The 24,595-nt window shown below is 37.8% G+C and overlaps 1 protein-coding gene across 6 annotated transcripts in view; it reads right to left on the reverse strand.

The window, feature by feature from the left end:
* The window catches only part of rps6ka3b (ribosomal protein S6 kinase, polypeptide 3b), a 48,121-nt gene that overhangs the window by 15,433 nt on the left and 8,093 nt on the right, over positions 1–24,595 (reverse strand). For 2 of the 6 annotated variants that reach the window (XM_065258286.1, XM_065258283.2), the window contains one exon: positions 24,519–24,578. In XM_065258286.1, the coding sequence (XP_065114358.1) occupies positions 24,519–24,578 (60 nt within the window). Of the gene's footprint in view, positions 1–159; positions 429–2,671; positions 3,048–4,756; positions 4,932–10,927; positions 11,069–24,518; positions 24,579–24,595 lie in introns of those variants that run through there. The other 4 variants (XM_065258289.2, XM_065258288.2, XM_065258284.1 and 1 more) reach the window with 4 other exon arrangements.

Below are 24,595 nucleotides of genomic sequence, written 5' to 3' on the forward strand. Positions count from 1 at the left end.
AGAGATAAAACGATAAAATTAAATCACCAAGACACAAGCAAACTTCGACAGTCAGCAGTAAAGAACATAAAGAGCTACACTTCTGAAACAATAGACACAACGTGACATTGAAATAAAACATTTTCTGCATGCAACTGGTCGCAATCGTATCACTCTCACCCACGCCACGCACATCACAGCAGTGCCCGGCTCTGACCCACGTGTTCCCAGGCCCAACCTGGGGCACGGCGCCCTGGTCCATGCCTGAGGGAGGAGGGGTGAGCCCCGGCGATCCCCCCGCAGCGTGCCTGCTGCTGGGCTTCTGATACAGAGCGCAATACCACAGTATGTAGAAAGCTTACGTGATGGACAGCTTCCCACACCGTTGCCATGACGCCACCCCCAATCCTCCTGCTCCATCGCAGTATCGGTGGGCGTGGAGATGGGTGACTAAAGACTCTTCTTTCCTCACACTCTCCTTCCCACTCTCACTCTCTCTTTCCATCCATGTCTCCCCCTCTAATCCTTCAGCTCTCTATCTCTACATTGGGAGATGATGTCATACTACGTTGGCGAACTAACCAAGTGGCTCTCATGAAAGTTTATAAGCAGAGACAGTCCTCTAATACTCAACATATAACCGGAATGTGAATAACAAAGAATTCAATATTAATGTATAAGCGCTTGGAATGCTGTAAATGCAACAAGTCTTCAGTGACAAGAAATTTGCCATTTCACATTGGAGCAAAACCGGTGTGAGGTTGTGTCAAACGTATTTTATGTTTAATATAAAGCTACGTGAAAGAGAACCAATGAGATTTCAAAGTGGGTGGGGCTGGCTCGTATGACACTGCAGAAATACAAGCTATCGACAAAATGTCCTGTCGTTCATCAATGCCGTGACTAGTCATGGCTAAGAAAAACAGATTTACATGAAGACATCATGAAGGAGAACATTTAGCTATTTTTATCACTCATCATGTCATTGCTATTCAGTTGCTAAGGTGTTGTAAAAGTTATTGTTACCTTACCTATAAGTTTTGTTGCAGTTTTTAAAGCTGATCTGAATTCACCTATTTTAAAATACCAATACCAAATACAATTTTGGATGCCCTTGCCAGTGTTACACTATACGAGAACGGTTTTATACGGCAACATGCACTGCAGAAAACAAAAAATGCAGCGTCAGTTCCCCCAAATATTGTAAAGGTCTACCACAATATTTAAGACATAATTCAAGTCTACAACAAAAATAGTGCAGGACAAGTTGCACTTTAAGTTTGAATTACTTAAACTGGTAAAAATTGCTATATTAGCAAGCATCCCTAATAGGGATGCATAACGATTAATCGCGATTAATCTATAGCAGAATAAAAGTTTTTGTTTACATCACATATGTGTGTGAACTGTTTATATTAACTTTATATAGATAAATGCTCATACATGCATGTATATATGTGTATATATATTTGTTTTATATATGCATATTTGTGTATAATTTATTTTATATATAAATACTTCTATTCTGCTATAGATTAATCACGATTAATCGTTATGCACCCCTAAAAATTAATAAAAACAAAATAATGCACCATATATAATTTGCAAAGCATGCAATTTTTTGCATGAAATACCTAAATAACATTTTCAGAATGTGCAATGCACCCCAGGCATATAAAGTGTAGCCTAATGCTGTATCCCACAATGCAATGCACTTAACTTTCCTACACTCTAAAAAATATTGGGTTGTTTTTAACTATAACTATAGGACAGAACACATTTCTGGGTTAAAATGATCCAAATAATGGGTTGTTTTAACCCATCTGCTGGGTTGTTTCAACATGGTTGATTAACACTAAACCCAGCAGTTGGGTTAAAACAACCCATTATTTGGGTCATTTTAACCCCATAGTTGTTCTATCCCATAGTTACCCAGCCCTGGGTTAAATATTTTTTAGAGTGTATTGTGATCTCTATCTACTTGGTGATGCATTGGGTTGAAACGATAAAAATGGCTTTCTTTTATGTTCACGTCATGAGAAAACCCTAAAGCGGTGGTTCCCAAACGTTTCACAACCCACTTAGATTGGTATTATCCATCTAAGAACCCACCAAAATATTTTTTTATAGAAATATGCAACAAAAATATATTTAAGAAATACAAAAATAAATGTGTTTTTTTTTTGGAAGAGAGTAGTTTATATTTTCACTGTCATTGTATGAATTAAATTTAAGTTTAATTGCAATCCCAAAATATCTGATATCAAAACTATTGCCATTAATTGTCATTAATAGGACAAAACTGCACTACATTCACTACAACAATCAAGTGGCTTTGCGTGACCCACCTGATCCCACTATGCGACCCCCTAGTGGATCCCAAACCACAATTTGAAAACCCCTATCCTATAGCACATTACAGATTAAATAATAAATTGTTGCAAACTGCAATTTTTCCCACAAACATTTTTCTAAATATTAGGAAACTGTCCAGGATAAAGGAGACCGTATATTAATCCATTTCAAACATAGACATGCTACAATCCCTTGTGTAAACATCTCTGTGCACCTGCATCTGGATCCTCAAATTTCCTATTCCTTATCTGCACATGGATCCCCAAATTCCCCCAAATGGATTTCCTCTTCCCCATGTCTCCAGTGTTATCTCTAAATCTGAAACAATCATAAATACCTCAGAGTCCCATGAAAAGCGACACGGAACCGAGGCAAGCGAACGCTCCTTCATGATCCAGCCAAAATCAGTCTGGCATTGTGTCAACTTGGGCTCCCTCATACCAGCTAGCATCCTGCCATGAGGTGCTATGTCTCCATCCAGCCCAGGCAGTGTTTCTAACCTTTCAGTCACTTCCTGAAGCCCTGCTTGTAAGTCTACCATATGACACTGTATCCGCCTTGGTCCGGTCCAGTCTGGTGAGTCTGTTTTTAGCATCCGATCTACAGAAACAAGCTTGTGTTAAGGCTGACCAAAGAATGGATCCACTAGCCTTCCACCCGTCTTGACGAGATCTTGCCAAGGAACAAAAAACGAGGAATGATGGACAGGAACACGAAATCTTCAATGAAAGCATTCAGAACTAAGCTGTTAGAGAGCTACTGAACCAAATGAGGAGAGAAAAATCTGGGATGATTTACAGATCACCTGCACTGTGTTAATCACATACAGTACGTGGATGCAGACAGTAGCCCCTCCCATCTCCTTAACACTCTCTCTGAGCATAATTCACACCTCATCTCAATGTCGCCAAGAATGGAAACTGATTGTTGGAAATTAAATGAGTCTATAACACTTTTGGGTTCAAATTAACGTCAGATAAAAACAAGACAGAGACTTGCTGTGAATGGTGATCCATAGTCATTTTCCTCAAATATCCAAGAAAATGACTCAAATTTAAAATAGCTAAATAGCTAAAATATATAGATAAAACAAATAGTAATAACAGGTGAGGGTGCTATTGAACCATGAACTGCACTCTCCACAATGAAGAGGAACTATCAGCAAAGGATATTGATTTCTAGCACTTTACTACTACAAATATATATGGGGGGGGTTCCCGGACAGGAATTATCTTAAACTAGGACCACTACGAAGCACTGCTACATGGGCGGAGTGATTTGCTCGCAGCACCGAAGAAGCCCCCTGGTGAGGAGCAGAGAGTTCGGTCAGAATTGTGGAAAACACTCCGCCCATGTAGCAGTGCTTCGTCTTCTGAGAATATAGTTCCCAGTATGTATACTGTTAAAAGATCGCTGTGTCTCATATCACCTTGTTATTTGTACACAGTGTGACTATACAAATCACAACACATAAATAAGAAAATGTTCGCGTTATTTTGTCACTTATTGGGAGCAGTTTGCTAGCTGGAGCTATTCACTTCCAGTCTTTGTGCTAAGCTAAGCTAGCGGGCCGGGCGCTGCGTCAGACAGAGTCAGTTACAGCACGCATGGAGATGAGAAAAGTATGTATGGACTTATCTAACTCTGGGGGATACGGTGAATAAGCTAAATTCCCAAAATCTGGGCGTGTTCCTTTAATGTAGTGTTGTGTAATGGTCACATGACATGCAGAAAAAGATTAAATATATATATTTTGTTAATAAGTGCTTTTAAAATTGTTATTTTAAAAATATTTATTTACATATAGTGATTTATTCGTAATTATTTGTTTTACATCAACTCACGCACCCCCTGCAACTCCCTTGTGAACCCCAATTTGGGAAACCCTGCCATAACAGAAACATTTCATTCATACCTTTTCATAATCTAAAAAACGAAAAACGATGTCATCATGAAGCACCTTTATTTGTGTGTATCATCTATTGCCTAGTTCTTACGTGCATACTGTATCTTCAAAGCATGCATTTCAAAAGAATTATTGAAACACCCCAAGACTGATCGAATTAGACATTTCCTCTAATGTCCAATTAGACAATTCTCAAATCAAAAATATTTCATTCTCATTATAAAAACAACAGCCCACATTACAACATAAGTCTACTGAGCTTTATTTATTATTCAAACTAGAGGGGGAAAATGAGACGCAAATTAAAAACATGTAATACCCTACAGGATGAACAAAAATGAAATCCCTCAGACTCAACAAAAACAAAAATAATCCTTCACTGCTTTCCAATATAACCTCTGTGGATTCACATGCCGTACATCGAGTGTCAGATACAGAACTTCATGCCTTCCGGAGATACACGTCAGCTTTAGAGCCAAGCAGAAACCCGATCACAATCCACAGTGCGGCACTCACCGTTTTACAGGGAAATCTTTCCGGCTCCCTTTGAAAAAGCCTCCGTAGAGCCTTCAGCACCCGGATCATCTGCACACCGAAAACCAGAGTCCAGGCCTTAGTAGCCGCCATACCTCTGCTGGCCAGCTTCTGCCTCCGGTCCAAACTGTGTTTGTGCCAGGGTAGGTAAGAAGCTGTAAAGAGTGAGTGCCTATACAATCACTGTCTCGCTGAAAGGGGGAAGCCCAGTTCCGCAGGTTGGGAGTGCTAACCTTAACTGGGAGATTCCCCTTTGCAAACCCACCAATCCCTCAGCTACAGATTCCTGGAGATCCCCAAACACTCCAACCGCTGACCAGTCACAGAGAAACACATCCACAACACACTCCGCCACGGCCTTGTTTCAGGATGTCATGTTGCATAGGAGATTAACAACACCTGTTGCGTAAAGTTCAGCGATGCAATGCGAAGACTGTCCATACCATAGGTGTACAGAACACAATGAACTTACATTGAACTTCTTATATGCATACAGAACTATATGCATGCATACAATTATGGTCAAAGGAACTAAAAAAAAAACTTAATTGATTATACTTCTTGATATTGTAATTCAGGGCTCAAAATTAACTTTTTTATTTGGTAGCACTGGTTCTCCCAACTTTAAAGAGTTAGGAGCACCAGCAAAAATTTAGGTGCACTCATCCAAAAATTATGAAGCACCACAACTACAACGCCGTTTTACCTGCAACGTCCGTTTCACAGGATTTACAGTAAACACAGTAACATCGAGCAATTTTCATAGCGGAGCCACTCGTATTCTTTAAGCCACTCTCTCCGAATGGTTTAACGTTAAGCCTTATTTTCCGGTGGTGAAGTTGCATTTAAATCCGGACCTTCGTTATGGATTAATACAGTAGTAACATTGGCTGTAGTCAGCTCGTTCTCTTCATGCTCGCGGTTCGTTTTTTTTTCACATTTTCGCGCTTTGCGAACCAACGTAGCACGGCAACAAGGAATGATTGACATTCATATTAGCCAATCTGCGCTCTTCTTAAACGCAAGAACTTAATGGTGAAATTTGATTGGTTATGTTATGTTGGAGAGAATGCTGAACCTGGAACAGCACACAGCATACACAATCTAAATCAAGTCACACCACAACAAAATAGGCAGTTGCAAAAATGCTCCCAAATATATTTTAAGGTCGCAAAGATTAAGGGGCTGTCCACACGGAGATGCGTATCACTGTATACGTATAAATTTGTTATCGTATTGGCGTTTCATCCACACGGATCCAGTGTTTTGGGAGACTGAATCCGCTATTTCTTGAAACCGGGTCCTAAAGTGGATAAATCTGAAACAGACACCCTTGCGGTTTCGTCTGTACAGCCAATCCTTATATTTTGTGAAGCGAAAACGTCATCATATCACATGTCGGAAGCGTCACACGTAACAGCAACAACAATATTGGCGGACTACGTGATTGTGTTCGTGCTACAGAAGCTACTAAAGCCTACTAGCTTTATTACAGCAAAATCTATTGCTTCTATGCAATTGTGGTGACCAACAAGCGATAATGGACAACACCATACGTTGGTTATGCGCATGCTCAAAGTCTTCTTCTCCGTGTATAGTGTATATCTGTGGCAGAATTACAGCGCCCCATACAGGTCCGGCATATATACTACACCACTTTCAGTCGGTTTCAGTGGTTTCGTGTTTCCGGATTATTTTTTTAGAGCAAGGGAAAAAAATTATCGGATAGGGAATGCACCGGCTTCGTGTGGACATAGCCTAAATTTCGACCGCATATGCGACCAAAACAGTCGCAATTTCGAGCCCTGTTAATTGTATTTTTTATTGCCAATTAATTGATTTGAAATTTGAAATGTTTTATAACTTTCTGTAAAGCAGCTGCATGGTTATTTCTAAACATCCAAAATGAAATAATATAATGAATAATTATGGGATTTATAGTTAAAAAATCCTTAATAAATGGCTAAAGGACACTGTAATTGAGGTTTTTGCCGATTATGTAATTGTTTCACCCGCAATTGTAATCCCAATTAGTTTTTCGATTTATTCTGCGTCCCTTGTGGTCAACCAGTTATTGGTTTTTCACTGCCCTATGTAGATCATGGTTGCCATCATAACGCTAGGGTGTTGTTGGTGGTTCCCATGGTTATGGTGATATGGCCAGACAATACCAGCTTCCCACAATCCCACCCTAATTCCATTTTCCACTTCTTCATGCTTACAGATCCTGCCATTTGCACGCACACCATTCTGGGAGCGAGTTGCACTAAAGCCACTTGCGTAACACAATTAATAGCTCAACAAGCTGGGCTTTGAGGACCTTGAGTCAGAATGGCAAACTCCAGCTATGCTCCATAAACAAGACGCCACACTCACTTTTTTCCGCTCGGATAACACGGGCTCAACTAACAGCAAGAGAGTATTATCAAGACAGCCATACAGAGAAGGAGAGTGTCCCATTACAATAAGTCAGGTGCTAACAAACGGAAACAAAGTGTGATGAACTGTACCCGATCTGGACCACGCACTGCGTTTAAATTTTGTGTACGTGTGTGAGCAAACCAAGTTATGCAACTCAACGGAGCAGATCTGTGACCTCCAAAAGCAGCTGTGAGGCCTTTGAGTATCCAGTTTCTTTCTTTGTACCGATGAATCTCAAAGTGGGGTGAAGGACACAGGTGTGAATCCGACACTGCGTTCTAGAACATCCGAATCAAACTATTTGACCATGAATGTGTTGAAACTCAAACACGTCATAGGCGCAACCGTTATGGGAATTCAGAAAAGGTCTAAACAGATGTAGCTCCTGACCCAAAAAAGCACAGCATGATTGTCGGACATTAACGCTCATAGATAGGCTGTTGTGATCATGTGGTAGCTCTAAACTGTGTTCTTAGCGTGATATTTATTTTCCTGTAAAGCTGCTTTGAAATAATTTAGGAGGCATGGTATTGGGGAAAGTGATATTACGATTTGATTTATGTTTCCTGTAATGCAGTATGAGACATCCAACAGGAATCTATCTATCTATGCTTAAAAATATGAAGTGTGTGCATATTATAAGAGATCCAAAGAACTCTACATGTTAGCAAATGGAAGAGAAATTGAGGCATAATTTATTCATAGATTTCCGAAGAGAGACAGGAAGATCAATAGGGCTAATCAATTATAAGTGAGATACTGTCCTCAACACGGTCCGACTCGAACTGCCTTACAGCTCCGAGCTCTCCATATTATTGCAACTGACCAAAACATTTAAAAGTTGAATATCTAACACAATCAGATGTCTGAAGAACATTGAGTTAAAGATTCTGTCGTTTCTGCCGACTGAATATTTAAAAGGGATATTACAGCCAAATATCTAAATTACTTCATGATTTACTCATCCTCAAGAAAAACGAGATACATATTGTATGTCCATCATCTTACAGACGAACACATCAGCGGTGTCCCAATTCGAAGGCTGCTAAGACCTTCTAAGGGCGTATTTTAAGACTTAAGGTATTTTAAGACTTAAGGCTAGTAAGGCCGTCACAATTCGAAGGATGCTTAAAATTAAGCCTCAAAATGCACCCTTATTTCTCCCCGCTGTTAAGGATGAAAATAATAAATCCTTCACAGCCTGGGATATCCCAAGTTAACTGGATGCCTGTGATGCCGAATATAACTTCTGGATATTCTAAAATAAACATTTAAACCTTTATTAAATAAAAGTGTGTAGACCTATTTATCAGAAAAAAAACCTTGTCACTGTTTTATAAGTTATGCTTTGTATTAATATTATTATGGTTTATGTCACGTATATTTCTAAAGTTGATTAATTTGATATACTGTTGAATAGTTTAATCTATATCAACGCGTCATATTTAAAAAAATAAATTAATATTTTTCTGGTTACTTATTTATTTTAATAAGTCAGAAATGTCAATGCTTTGTCCTGCTGACAGGCGCAGTGGAGGCGTACAGCAGGTGATGCAAATTATGGGTCCTCCGAAGGCTAGACCATCTCAATTTTGTTCGCTTTCGCATACTTCGGAGGCTGCAACCTTCAAAGATCGAGTGCTCGCCTTCTGAGGTCGCAGCCCTTGAATTGGGACACAGCTATTGAGTTATTTTAGTAAATTTCCTTGCTCTTACAAGCTTAATAATTAAAACAGGGATTATGGAACAACTTCTTACTTTAAACTCCAAAAATGCGATTGTGTAAGAAAAAAATAAATTTCAAACTTTATAAACTGTAAAAACTAGCTTCTGGTAACGCACCATCTTGGACTCCCAATTCACGCACAAGTTTTAGCGTAGTGAGTTTACGTTGTCATGGGTATGTTGCGCAGTGACTCTTTTGTTACTCTGAAGTTTTTGTAATAGCCGTGTTGATGGTTTGATATGGCATAAAATTTGGAAATTACCTCACAAATATTTATTACCAAATAAAGTAAAAGAAATCTCTTATAAACTCATTTATAAATGTTACCCCAGTAAATATTTCCTTGTAAATAGATTTAAATGTGACATTGACATGTTTTGTACTTTTTGTGGTAAAGACACATTTTTTCATTTGTTTTGGAGTTGTCCTTATTCAAAAAATTTTTGGTTAGATTTGTGCTCTTTTGTTAGACTTCATATTATTTTATTTGTTTTTTTCTCTTATGATATCTCCTTACATAAGGAATATTATTTGATTAATATACTTTTGTTGGCAAAGTTTAGTATACATAAATGTAAATATGGAGATTATAAACCATTATTCCGTATTTTTCTATTAGAAGTTAAGCAATACCTAAATTCTATTTATAATCTGATAAACAAAAAAAGCTGCTAAATGTATTAATGTATGTAAGTATTTCCATGTTTTTATTTAATTATTTTTTCTCTTTCATCAACTGGCTAATGTAAAAACAGTGTTGAATATATCTGATTAAAAAAAAAAAGTTTATAAACTTTAAAACATGGATGTGTTTCCTACAAAATCGCACCAATTACGCACAAAAAAACTTTATTAACCCCTTGGAGCCGTATGGATTACTTTTGTGAAGGATGGATGCCCTTTTTTGGGCTTTAACGTAAGAAGTTGTTCCCTGATCCCATTTACCAAAATGTGTCCAAATGTGTTCGTCTGAAAGATTATGGAGATATGCATCTCGGATTGCTTAAGGGTGAGTAAATCATGCGGTATATTTGATATTTGGCTTGAGTATCACTTTAAATTAAGTTTGAATTGGACTGTAAACACTCAAAAAGAAACTAACTATATATGCAAATCAGATGAATGCAGACAGGGCTATTTTTAAAATATTTCCTCTGTACTTTGCGTCCGTCTCAACAATCACAACTTCCTTCTGATTTCTGTTCCCCAACGTAGACCAGGAAACAAATGAATGCTGATAAATTCTATACTGACCACATTAAAGGAAACAAGTCATGAGACCTGACCAACAAACAGCAACAAACCAACATAACTTGCTTGGTGAAATATGCCAAATTTTACATTGTGCATAGTATCATACAGACATGCAAAACAGGGTATTATCCACAAATGCACTTGCCTTGGTACTGACAGAATCCTTTTCTTTATACCTATTGGTTTTGATCCTGTGGGATCTTTACTGGGGCCAAGTCCACTAATTATGAATTACAGAACATTTCAGACGTTCAATCTTTCAAAAAGAAAGACAAGAAGAAAGCACATTTAAACCGCGCATGGCAAAATAGAAACAATGACAACAATGTGCAGAATTGCATGCATTTTACAATAAAGCACCAAATCCCAGGGAGATTCCTAAGAGTTAACTCCAAAGGCATTCTTTTGAAAAATAAAGCTTTCTTCTCTTTGATGTGGTTCTTCCTTTCCCTTCCTCCAAAAAGACTTATGATCTAAACTACATTGTCAGCCTTCAAACTACATCCTTACTTCGATTTCCTTCTTCATGTCCTAAAATATCTACCACAAAACATCTCTCCATATTAAACGCGAGCTAAAACAGTCACCGGTTTACATTACAGCTGTGATTAATCTTAAGGCAACATATCTGCAACATACCGCACATGATTCAGTGTAACTTCTGTCAATATTCTGTATAAACAGTCAGGAATACTTCAATGTTTACTGTATGCATTTAGTATTGCGAGCTTACAAAACTAAAGGACTCCTACCCGCACGTTTCTCTGCCTGATTCGCAGGGGAAACATTTTCAACATGGTCCCTTGTCCGCATTTCAGCCCCTCCACGCTGTGGACGGCTAAACCAAAAGTGTCGTCCAGCGTAGCAGGAGCGGTCTCCCAAGCTGTTTGGCTGTGATGCGGTCATAAATACAAAAGGAAATGACTGCCCAGGAAAGGCCTACAGCTGCAGGTCACTACATAGATTAGAACATGTCCTGCCCTGGTTTCCTTGGCAACACCTGCACAGGAAGTAGTACATCTTTCCAAAGAGAGCATCTCTGAGCTGCTAACCTCTGATATCTCAGCCATGTACACACACACACACACACACACACACACACACACACACACACACACACACACACACACACACACACATTGTATCCTGTACCCTCTTCACAATAGACTGTAAAAAAATATGGACGTAGTGTCCATGACGTCACCCGTAGGTTTGTGAAGAGCTTTTTAAAAGCCAATAGTAGGCGGTGCTTGCCGTCGCCATCTTGGCCATGCGTCACCGTGCATCACTTGCTGATAACCGAAAATGGATAGAGAGGCGGGACATGGGTAAAGCGGAGGTGGCTGGTTGCTGAAAAATTATTTTGGAAGTATTGTGATAAATAATGAAAATATTTTGATAAATGATGGTAAGCACACAGTTGATGGTACCCATTAAATGCCATAATTTTTTTATTTCTACTATGGAAGTCAATGGTCCTATCTGCTGTATGTTTACCATCATTTCTCAAAATATCTTCTTTTGAGTTTATCAGAAAAAAGAAATTCATACAGGTTTAGAACAACACAAGGATGAGTAAATGATGACCTAAAGTGAACTATCCCTTTAAATCATTTTCTATTTCAGGTGAACCATTTCACTTGTCGCAAGGCATTTTGGGATTGGCATCTTCAAAAAGATATGCAATTCTGCCCTAGGTATTGGTCAAAACAAGTTATGTTTTGAAACATCCTTTGTGTTTGGTGTAGGCAGACAGCTCATTGGATTTTGCAAGAATGGAGTCTTGGATACAAAATCAGTAGAAACAACATTAAGATGAGGAGAGATAAAGAAGATCATTCTAATAAAATTTTGAGCTCATAAACAGCAGACGTACAATAGCAACTGAGGTCTGGCATACGTCACATTTCTCTGGGCTAAAGTGGTCATATGGCGCCAAATGGAGTTCAAAGGTGGGGTATTATTTTTTCATCTGCCTCACTTGACTTCCTGCGCTGAATGACAGAGCCGGAATCCTCCCATCAGCCCTCTGTTCTTGGATAGCTCTCAGGAAGTGAAGCAAACACTGACGAGGGCATTACATCACCCTCGGATCCTGACCTCACATAGAATGAAATTCCTCCTCTCACAAATGAAACAGAGCCAAGGCTGCCTCCCAACACATCTCCCAATCTGGATAAAACACCATCTATGTTTCTCTTCATACAAAGGGGAATGTAAAATCAACATTTTCCTTTCTAACGTTTGAGAGAACAGACCGCACGGGGGAGTGTCAGGTCAAGGGGGCGGGGCTTGTCAATAAACACATAGGCCATTCCAAAATCTCATAGCTTGCCCTTGATGTGCCTGACGGACTTCTTCATACTGCGTCCTTCATTACAGGGAAGTAGACGACACTTACTCATCGTGACACAGCACACACTCCACACCGTAGAAAATAGCAGCATTTTCTCACCCATTCCCTCCTGGTGTTTTGAAAAAGCCCATGTCTTATCAAAACACTCCCTGAAGTCGTTCACAATTATTGTTGTTGTGGCACCGGGCCACCGATGTATATTAGATGGAGAGCATTTTAACTTCAGCCTGAGTGCTAGTGATGGAGACATTTGCATTCAAGCAGCAGAGACAAGATTAATGGATTCTCCTCTCAGGATATCAATAATATTTCAACAACCACCTCCCTCAGCAATCTCTCTCATAAAGCGGCCCTATTCTTCTGCCTTCAATTTCCGATCTAGTTGCCTTTTTCCTACCTGTTATTTCACATTCCTCTGTTATGTATTCATCCTAGCAGGAGAGAAAATTAGGGAACTACAATGAGGATGTCCCAGGATAGTTCAAATGACGTTTCTGGCTTCTCCTATTCATACTTTCCAGGAATACCATCTATTGATCCTGCAATAACCTTTAACTAAATTAACCATGGTTTTCCTACAAAAAACATGGTTACTTTAGTAACCATTGTTTTGCTACAGTTACCATAATACTGTAGAACCATGGTGTTGTAGTAAACACATGGTATACAAATATTAATTAATACACACAAAAAACAAGATTACTACACTTTTGCTATATTAAAACCATGATTAATTTTCAGAAGGGAAGTATAAATATAGTTTATATGCATTGCAAACTTTAACATTTGATTTGATATTCTGCATTTTTTTCTGTTTTGAAGTTATGTAAACCTGGTCTTGGAAATATACCGGTGGAAAAAAACTCAAATATTTTGTTAAAAAATGTAAAGAAAAATAGTTTTGTGGAAAAAGTCAGAATAAATAAAAATCGAATTTATACTACAAATTAAAAAGGTTATTAAAAATTATTTGGTGGTTGAAAAAGAAAAAAAACATCAAAACATGTTTTTAAAAATTAAAATAAATTGTTTTGGTGGTGGGGCCAGTAAAAAGAGTGAAACAAGTTAGAACAAAAAAAAAATTGAATGTATATGATTTTTAATAACCTTTTTAGAAATTAAAAAAGGTTATTAAAAATTATTTGGTGGTTTTCTGGTGGTTGAAAAAAGAAAAAAAAACACATTTTAAACAATTTAAAAAAAAATGTTTTAGTGGTGGGGCCAATAAAAGGAGTGAAACAAGTCAGAACAAAACTAAATAAATAAATCGAATGTATATTAGAAATTAAAAAAGGTTATTTAAAAATTATTGGTGGTTTTCTGGTGGTTGAAAAAAAAACATTAAAACATGTTTTTAAAAATTAAAATAAATTGTTTTGGTGGTAAGGCCAGTAAAAAGAGTGAAATAAGTAAGAACAACAAAAAATCGGATGTAATGTATACTAGAAATTAAAAAGGTTATTAAAATTTGGTGGTTTTCTGGTGGTTGAAAAAGAAAACATTAAAACATGTTTTTAAAAATTGAAATAAATTGTTTTGGTGGTGAGGTGAGTAAAAGGAGTTAAACAAGTCAGCACAACAAAAAAAATCGGATGTATACTAGAAATTAAAAAGGTCATTAAAAATTATTTGGTGGTTTTCTGGTGGTTGAAAAAAAACATTAAAACATGTTTTTAAAAATGTAAATAAATTGTTTTGGTGGTGGGGCCAGTAAAAGGAGTGAATCAAGTCATAACAAAAAAAATTGAATGTATAAGATTTTAATAACCTTTTTAAAAATTAAAAAAAGGTTATTAAAAATGATTTGGTTTTTTTCTGGTGGTTGAAAAAAACCTCCATCAAAACATGTTTTTAAAAATTAAAATAAATTGTTTTGGTGGTGGCGGGCCAGTAAAAGGACTGAAGTAAAAAAAAAATCGGATGTATCAGGCCAGCAGAAAAAAACTCATTGTTCAGCCCTGCAGACTAGAGCTTTGTCGCACAATGTCCCCTCATCATCACCCCTGAGATCTAGAAAGACCTTCCGGATCCTGACCGACCTCAACCCCCTCATCTCTGAGCCTCAGAAGCTTCTGTACTAATGAGAGCCTGCCCTTGTAGTTCTTTAGTGGAAGAATGATGATGAATCAACTCTCCCACACTTATTCAGGCCAGAACAAAGCACAGAGTTTAACCAACATGAATGTCGACGGTCTCGGCCCGCTCCACAGTCACACACCGTATCTCTGACACACACCCACTCTTGCTCTCTCACACGTACATGGTGCTGTCACAACGCTTTTGTGTCCAGGTTATGTGGGATGTTAGAGGAAAGAGAATTACAATGAGCGCTTTACATGAAGCCTTTATTGAAAATTAATGCCATTACCTGATATTTCCCCGTGTGTGTGTGCACACAAGCTATTGTCTATGCATTGCACCAGTCCTGGGAAAACTTTTAATGTAGCTTTCTTTTCTGTTAGATTTTTTCGTTTCGTTTTAGTTTAGTGAAGGGGCCATTTTTTGTGATCCATTTCTATTAAACTTTAGTAAGTGTGTAATGTTGCTGTTAGAGCATAAATAATGCCTGCAAAATTATAAAACTCAAAGTTTAATGCCAAGCGAAATTCGCTTTTCAAGGACTACAATGAACATCTGATTTGGACTGTAGCCCTCTACTTCCCAGATATATGATGTCAATATTCTGAGTTTTTCCCTAACCTCCACCCACAGGACAATGTGCGCTAAGCTGCTATCGAATCACAACACACTAACACAGTAATCGTGTTATCCCATTTTTCCTAAAATCATTTACATTTTAATCATTAACATTAAAGGTACACTCTTTTTATGACTAAAATAACAGTAAAAGGTAAAAAAAAATAATTGCCAAAAATTTAAACGGATAAAACGGAATTTGCAAAAATTAAAACGGACAAAACGGAATTTTGGAAAAAATAAAACGGAATTAGGGAAAAAAATTTACGGATTTTATAGGGCCCTATTATTTCGTAAACAATTGACCTTTCGCCGGCCCCTCCCCCAAAACGGCCATTGTCCAATCACACATCACAGCAACCGTTACTATGCGAGCACGTCCGACAAACATTCACGCCCGCAGCGCTTGTGAGCGGTGCATACAATGGATAAAACAGTATGGACTGCCCCATACAATGGATAAAACAGTGTGGACTGCCCCATCCAGTTAAATGTGTCGAACATTTACGAAGCATAAATACGTCTGCACAAAGGTAAGGCTTACAGCTAACTAGTTACAGTGTGGTCTAAATCTACTAACTAGAAGCAAGAACACAAATTGGACCAAAGTTATGATTACCATCAATATAATTGCCAGAATGTTAACCTACTCTCTAAGATAATTTAATGAGTTATTTTGCCAACATTAGTTAACATGTTAGCTGACGCTAGCTACATTAGCTGCTGTTGTGTTAGGACTTTCAGCTCCCAAACTTTATTTTTCGTCAGTTTATGACAAAGTCGAACATAGCGCCCTAACAATCAACTTTAAATAATTTGTTTTTATCTTTCATGTAGCATTTTATGAACGGAAAACCTACCCCTTATTTTACCCCTTACAATCCCGTAAATGCTCTGCAATTTTATTATATTATACATTTTATTTATTATATTATCTGTCCTGCAACTTTTAAGCCAAAGCAGTTTCCTATTTGTGAATTCTGGTTATCACCAAAGGAAATAAAACATTATGATTCTCAAAACGGCTATCCTCTAAACAACAGAAATGTTAGTAAGCTTTGAATGGCTTTGAAACACAAGTAGGTTTAGCTAGCTAACATACCCTTGTATTTGCAATAGACATTAATAGACCGTACCATATGAAAGAGAACTTACCCGGCAGTGCAAGAGCATGACTGGTCCACAAGGCTGTGCTGGTTGCATTTGAGTTACCGGTCATGTGGTTTCTAATTTTTTTCTTGAGACCGGTAAGCATTAGCCTCGCCGTGTCTCCTTCATTGCGTATTTTTATATTTTTAATATATCCCTCCACTGCATACTGTAACCCCTTTTGCCTCGATCTGGAGGAAATCGCAGAGGTATTGCTCCAAAAAAGTTCACTGACACGCACGGGTATATCGCTTTCCGTCATGGCAATCTGTCGCGCTGGTCATTTGTTTGTCGGAAGTAGCAACAGTAACTAAGGGGGGCGGGGCTCGGCGAAAGGCTAATTAAGGTAGGCAGTATCCACGCATGTTACCACAGTAGCAGCGCGACCGTCAATGAAGAAGCAGCTTGGCAAGTTTAACCCACAAGCGAAGAGGAAACAGCAATTTGTTGACGGGAGGGGTTCTAGTGGACCAATTAAAACGCTTGCGGTCCGCGTAGAACCAACGTGCTATTAAGAATTTGGCGAGGTGGTAAGGCGAGGTGATAAGTAAGGTTAAGAAAAACCTACGGCGTAGCTACAGCGTAGACCTTACACACAACTATAAATGTGATTTAACTGTATCATTTTCAGAAACTTGCACTTTGAACTTCTTTAAAAGTTCGCATTTTTAGGCCCCCTAAATGCTTGTAAATAAATGAACAAAATTCATAAAAAGGTTTCCATTTTTAGTTGAAAACATTGTTGTGTTTATTGATTACAAGTTACTTTCAGAGCCATGAAATGTATTTCAGTTTTGTTTTAACTTTTCCAAATATTGCATTTGGAACTACCAAAATATTGTAATTGTATAACAACAAAATGTGTTAAAAAACTCTAATGAATTTAGTATCTGTTTTTCTGTTCTTTTAATGCGGACACTGCACCAATCAGCACACATTTTCAGTTCTGTTTGACACATGGATCAGTTCTATCAGACTCACTGAACAGACAGAGGGACCATCAAACCCAGCGCTATCCATTGATCCGAAAGCATTAAAGGATTGAAGTCACCACAGCTGTGACCCATCACGACGCCGCTGGGACAGAAGATGGGGTGTTTAGGAGGGATTGTGACTGTATCACCGGCTGGTCGCACCATCAGCACCACACACATCATGGGTCTAAATAGATCTATCTGTAAACAAAACCATGTTTTCATCCACTCATTTTATAGCACTTGGTGTAGGATCATATGGCCTTTGACTGAAGATGAATGCACTGATTCTGGTGAAAAACAGGAAGAAACACTACAGAGGAATGTAAACCTAAAGTCAAATATTTACAGAACATATACAAACATGGTTCACTTAACAGCCTTATTGGATCTATCTGAAAATAAATTAATGTATAGTCAAGTTGATCAATATTGTCAAATAAAACATTGGTGAAAATTACATTTATTTTAATTAATAGAAGTCCACAGATATGCGACATGTTTATCTATGTGGGCAGTGTAAATTCAGGTTACGTTTTTTAATAATAACATCTCCTTTGTTTTTAATAGATTGCTGTTCTATCTGTACTGTCGATAAATGTGCCCAAAAGGGTTTAAAATACAAGGCTAGGATGTATGGGTGAATCGGCTAATTTATAAGTCAATAGGATTTTTTTTAGACATTTAAAAAAGATTGTACATCTAAATGCCTAGAAAAATACTTACACAACTCTCCTCATGTATCATCCCTATTTGTCATGTTTGCACAACACTAAAGAAAAATGCTATATATGATAATAAAGTGTTAAATCCATATGATATTCAATATATGCTTTAAGTAAGGAATAATTGACGATGGGCCGTTGAATTTTAAGAAAATAATGCAATTATTAATTATTCCGCTTATACCACGGTTACTAAAAATATTGCTCTGGTGCCTATTTTTAAGACATTTTAAAGGTTAGGTGTGCCATTATTAAAAATTAATCAATACCAAGGAACATTTATCAACCAATCAGAATAAAGCATTCAAAGCATTGCAAAAAATGTATTAAAAAAATTAAAATAACACCGCTAGTCTCACAGCTTTCTGCATTAATAAGTATTAAAACCATCCAGTTACTGGAAACCATTGCAATATGCTAGGTTTTGTACTGCACATTTGCAGTATTTCGTTAATTTCAGTATATCTTTCTGCCATATTATCTGTAACGTAAAAACACCTGGCAAATAACACATGAAAGTTTAATACTTAAGGTGAGGGACTTGTTTAGATAACCATCAATAGCAGTGATGCATGTCCAATAGGGTGGTCCTTATTTTTCATCTTTTAAAAGTTCATGCTCTCACCCCATCAATATGTTTGAATAAATAAATAAATAAAAATTTAAATATTAATTAATATTTAGAGGTTGCTCAAGACCTTTAAAGTTTAACACATTCGTGTATTATGTGATACTTTGTGCTAGCATGTATTATTGTTTATTAATATATATACTTATGGCAGCAATGGACTTATTTGACCATGCTCCATGCAATTAGAACTCCTGTTTTGGTTGTGATATGTCTTTCAAAGCAAGAAAGCTTCAATGTGAATGAAGCACAATAGACATTATACACTGAGACAATGGCTGAAGCAACACGAAGCAAGTCCGCTATATGGTTTGGATAAGAAGAGACTGAAATAACCGGAAAAAAATTACCCTCCAAGAAGCAAATTTTATGTGTGTTGTGCATTTTTAAATTGTAAAGTTTTTGCAAAAATATGTGATTTCGGAAATATTCAAAGGCTTTGAGCAACCTCTAGATATTGTAGGAACAATTCATTTTATTGATATCCTAACACATTAACTCTTTCCCCGCCATTGACGAGATATCTCGTCAATTAAGAGAAAACGCTTCCCCGCCAATGACGAGATTTTCCGTCTTTCCGCAATACCGCTATTATCCACCAGGTGGCGCCCTTCCGCAACTTTTTAAAACCGGAAGTATTGCTCTATGGCAAGCTGCTGCATGTCCGTGTCTGTTTTAAAGATCGCTCTGAATCGGATCTCTATGAAAAGTGCGTCATAAAAATTGAATTATCTCAGATTTTTGCTCAAAATATGGTGTTTTTGCAAAAACCTACCCATATTCAAAAGCTGATTGCAAAAGAACCACTAAAGGTAGGATGAAACGGTTTTTTTTGTTTGAAAGCAGAGGGTCTGTTCTTTCATTTGGTATATTGTATGTTTATATATTTAAAGAAGATAATTTTCTGGAAGGCATTAAACTTTGGTGAAAATCATGAAAAACGCTGGCGCTGGCTGGCAACTTTTTTTAAAAACGCTGGCGGTGAAAGAGTTAAGGGGGCAAGAGTTGAACTTTTCAAAAAAATTGACCCATTATAAGGGCCAACCTTAAGTCCAAGCAAAGATTACAGATTTTGCAGAGAATAAAATGCCATTTTTAGGAAACTTTAGTCTGTTAACCACAGTCGGGCAAGTTCTGTGAATCAGGTGTGCAGGGCCATGCTGGAGAAGTGAGTCAGAGTAGATAAAAGACAGCATGATGCCTTGCCACTCTCTCACAAATGACTGCAAAAAAAGACACTGAGATGGAGAGAGAGGTAAAGAAGCAAGAGTGGGTGTCCGCAAAGAGAAAGATAGTCAGTCCAGATGGCCAGAGAAGATTAAATACCATCTGCCGGAGAGATCTGGAGACATAGCCAAACATTAGCACAAACAAGCACAGCACACCACGCACGCCCCGCACATAGACACAAATGAACTAATGCAGTACACATGCATAACCCTGAAGTGAGACAGTACATCAGTGTCAAGAGTCCCATCACAGCCTCTTGGAGAAAGAAGATTACCTGATTAGAGATCACACGGAAATAAAGGGTTTTTGATAAAGTTTTTAATGATATTGAATCACGGTGGCTGTTCATTTTGATAAGATTAAGGCTTCATGTGGAAGTCTAAATGGGCCCCTGTTGTCTCCAATTCTTTGAAGGAGTTGTGGTGGTTGTAAATTAAAAGGTCAATACATAGGTAGTGATTTTTATAGCAAATGATCTATTATAAACATGTGTAATCAAGTTCTGACATAGTTCCTGGTATGAAATCAGAAAGATTGCAGGGTCGAACTATGGCAACACTTGAACCATCATCATCATCGTTTCGCTGAGATCTTTCCAAAAGAAACATGCCTGTAATAGGTGTACTTACATTTATAAAAGCAATGCATCCAGAAAATGACTACTTGCTGTTTTTGTAGTGACTGTGGATTAGTATATTGGCTAAGTGGAATTAATGTAATTGTTTTAAGATAAAGAGCAAGCATTCACCAGAGGGAGGCACTGAGCTGCTACTGTGAGTGAGAGTTTTAAATATGATTGTTTAAAAACTCTGAAATGGCTTCCAGATAAAGTTAATTGGCTGAGAGTAAACTAAATATAACAAACACATTTCCACTCTCTCCTTCCTGTTTTATTACTTCATCCACAGCCGTTCTCAGAAAAACAGCTTAAGACCATTTAACTGAACACATGACTAATGCATTCACACACTCTCCAACTCATTAACTCTTATTAGGCTACTGAAATACTGTTTACCGTCATACACCCCATTAAGCACACCAATTGGAACATGGCCAGGTTAGTGCACACACACTTAAATGTACGACAAAGACATCAAATATAACTGCATTTATTTCTATTGATGTCTATAAACTTGATGTCCAATCAAATCAAGCGTACTCTTTTGTTTGACAAAGAACATTTTGAGAAGTTTACTGCAATTAGGTGAATCTTGATAACAATTTGGTTAGGAACATATGAGAACCTTCTGAGTGGCTCGTGAATTCTGCCAACAAAGCAGCATTTCTGAATAGCCCAAGGTCGGAATTAAGTGGATTTGAAGTGAAGATATTTTTTGACAATATAAAACGTGCAAAGAGCCTTTGGCTAATATCATTTAATCTCATTTTTGATGGAGGTGGTGTTTAGCATAGCTAAACGTAGCGATTTTGTATCTGAGACTGTAAAAAAAGATGGACGACGCGACGTCGCCTCCCACCATTTTAATGAATTGAAGCCAAAAATGTCCGACCACGGTCGCCGCCATGTTATGTAAAAAACGTCAGTTTGGAGCCAAGGCATGCGCAGAAGGAATTGTCCGTGGAGCCAGAGGCGGAGCCGCGGTATCAAACTTCCGCCCAAACGCTCGCGCGACCAATACAACCACACCAATCATAACGCCACGCCCCGTTTCTGTAGCATCAAATTACAAGCTAAAATGAAACTTACCACAATAATGAACACTTGAACATATATCAGCGTGATAACAACTACTTGAAAGTACCGAAACCATCTTTCGGAAACTTTTATTGGAAGTGTAAATATGTTTTTATTTAGAGCAGAGTCCCATTCATTTGAGTGGAGAGGGCGGGGTTTATGACTTCCAGCACAAGATCCTTCAATCTATGAATATTTACTTTAGTGGAATACATAAATGAATACAAATAAATCAAACAATAAACCGCTATGCATATATGACAAAGACTGCAAATATTTTTGGAGAGAACATATTGAGACAATATTAAAAATAAAGTAGTGATGCACCGATGTATCAGCCGTCGATATTTATCGGCTGATTTTTGATGAATTTGAAACCATCGGCATATCGGCAATAGCACGAGAAAGGCCGATACCGATTGTTTATTAATTAACTGCATAAAGAAATCCATTATATGTAAAAAGTGAGTTAATGTTGTTAATAAAATAAATGCTGAATAGCAAAACCACCTTTGAAGGTTGTCATGCTGTCTTATTATATTTGTTTTAGCTTAATTTGTGCCTCTCTTATTATGTTGGTCAGTTGAATGTTAATCAGATCCAATCCATGTTCAGTAAAAATAATTTGATTCAGAAATAAACTAGCAAATAGACCAACTGTATAGTATTGTATACAAGTGTTTAATATCGGTATCGGCATCGGTATCGGCCAGAAGTTGCCTGTTTAAATCGGTATCGGCCCAAAAAAATCCTATCGGTGCATCCCTAAAATAAAGCATAAATATTAAATTAATAAATAGTTTTTAAAGGATTCAAGTTGTTTTGTACAATGGAAAGGCGGCTTGAGTCTTGGTGAGTTTGGATTATTGTAATGCAACAACAGTTAATATGATATGTAGGGTTGTAACGGTAAAAAAAGTATAGGTGGTTTCATTAGACGCTTATGTGTCGCAAAACAATGTGTTAAAAATGAACACATGCTTTCTTAGAGTGTAGCTTCTGGTTTTGATTTTCTCAGCTGTAAATGTATGAGTGGAGTCTATACAGTCACGTGAAATGAAGTTGCATATGTGCAGCAGCGCAGGTGAGATTTCGTTTCCCCCCCAAAATCATGGATAAGCAAATGTTTACGATATGATAACCGTCCATGTTAAAACCGCAGTAAACGGTCAAACCTATAAACGATCCCAAACGAGGCATAAGGGTCTTATCTAGCAAAACGATTGTCATTTTTGACAATAAAAATAACAAATATACACTTTTAAAGCACAACTTCTCGTTTAAATCCGGTCGTGATGCGCCAACGTGACCCCACGCAATACGTCATGACGTCAAGAGGTCACAGAGGACGAACGCGAAACTCCGCTGCAGTGTTTACAAGTGTTGAGAACAAGGACCGTTCCTACGTTGTTGTATGTCAACTGATACTAATTAATGTCTTTGTGTCAGTTTATTGTTTACAATGGTCCGCAAATGTGCGTTTCATATATGTATCACGTGACCTCCCTACGTCACTACGCATTTACGTTAGGTCGCGCTGGACCGGATTTAGAAGAGAAGTTGTGGTTTAAAAGTGTATTTGTTATTTTTATTGTCAAAAATGACAATCGTTTTGCTAGATAAGACCCTTATGCCTCGTTTGGGATCGTTTATAGTCTTTTGAAACTTCCTTGTAAAAAGAAACTGTTACGTGTTGAGTTAAGTGTTATTTGTTGGGCTATATTAAAGTCCATTAAAATGAGAAAAATCCTGCAATGTTTTCCTCAAAAAACATAATTTCTTCTCGACTGAACAAAGAAAGACATCAACATTTTGGATGACATGGTGGTGAGTAAATTATCTGGATTTTTCTTTTAAGAAAATGGAATATTCCTTTAATGCAAAATTCAATTTTAAGTTCCTTTTCATTTAAAGGATAAACATGACTTGTTTCCAAGAGATTTACTCATTTACTTTTAAAGACAAGACAAAAGGCAAAAGCAATAACGAAAGAAATATAAAAGATGCAAAGAAACAGCTTTCGAAAACTTTACAATTTGAGTATGTGCTTATGTGGGGGAAGATCAGAGGGGAAAACAAATACTCTAGAGAACGTTTTAATGATGGCCCAGCTTTCCTCGCAAACAAGATCCATAGGTCCATCTGCCCTGCATTTAAAAATCAATGCTTCCCAGCAACAGCTAAGGACGGAGAAAGACGGGGGAGCGTTTTAGTAGGAGAGGAGACCTAAAAAGTCCGCTTTGCTATTTCCTGTATGAGGTCAGACTCCATGATCACACAATGGTGCCGGTACATGTTACAATAACTCACTGCCATCTGAAAGAGAGTAGGAAGAAGCTTCCCTGACCTAGAACAACCATTAGCTCTTACAGAGATACGCTCCCACAAACAAAAACAATGAGCACTTTGTTGTATAGGCTAGAACGCTGGGACTCCATACAATGAGGATGGTACAGTCTGCACTGTACAAAGCCGCTCTTAGGGTGCCCATGTAATATGCCGGATTTCTAGCCTCCCTGCCATGCATACGACAATCAGTCTGATCAATAACCTGATCGATAACTTGCGCTCATCACCAGCTCCTCTTATAGAAACACAAACACATGAATGTTGAGGTGGTGCCCTAGAGACCACCAACTCTAGTCCAAAGAAGAGCCTCTTGTACTGAACCTTTGAGACGTAGCTTGTGAGAATCCTTGACAAATGTCAAGTGTTACAAAAGCTTAAAAAGCAATAAAATCAGGAGATCAAAGCCCATGAGAAGACATGAAGTCTTGAAATGATGAGAGGAAGAGAGAGACCACTCAGGAAAAACAAAAGGAGGACAAAAAAGAACAAAAGAGAGAAAGTGATACAGCAATGTAAAAGGAGGGAAACACGACACTCACTTGACACGATAGGTTTTCATCTTCTCCCATGGAGTCCTCCAAGACATGATGGGGCTCCGTCTGTCATGCAAGAGAAA

Source organism: Paramisgurnus dabryanus, chromosome 22 (genome assembly GCF_030506205.2).
Source record: "Paramisgurnus dabryanus chromosome 22, PD_genome_1.1, whole genome shotgun sequence".
NCBI lineage: Eukaryota > Metazoa > Chordata > Actinopteri > Cypriniformes > Cobitidae > Paramisgurnus > Paramisgurnus dabryanus.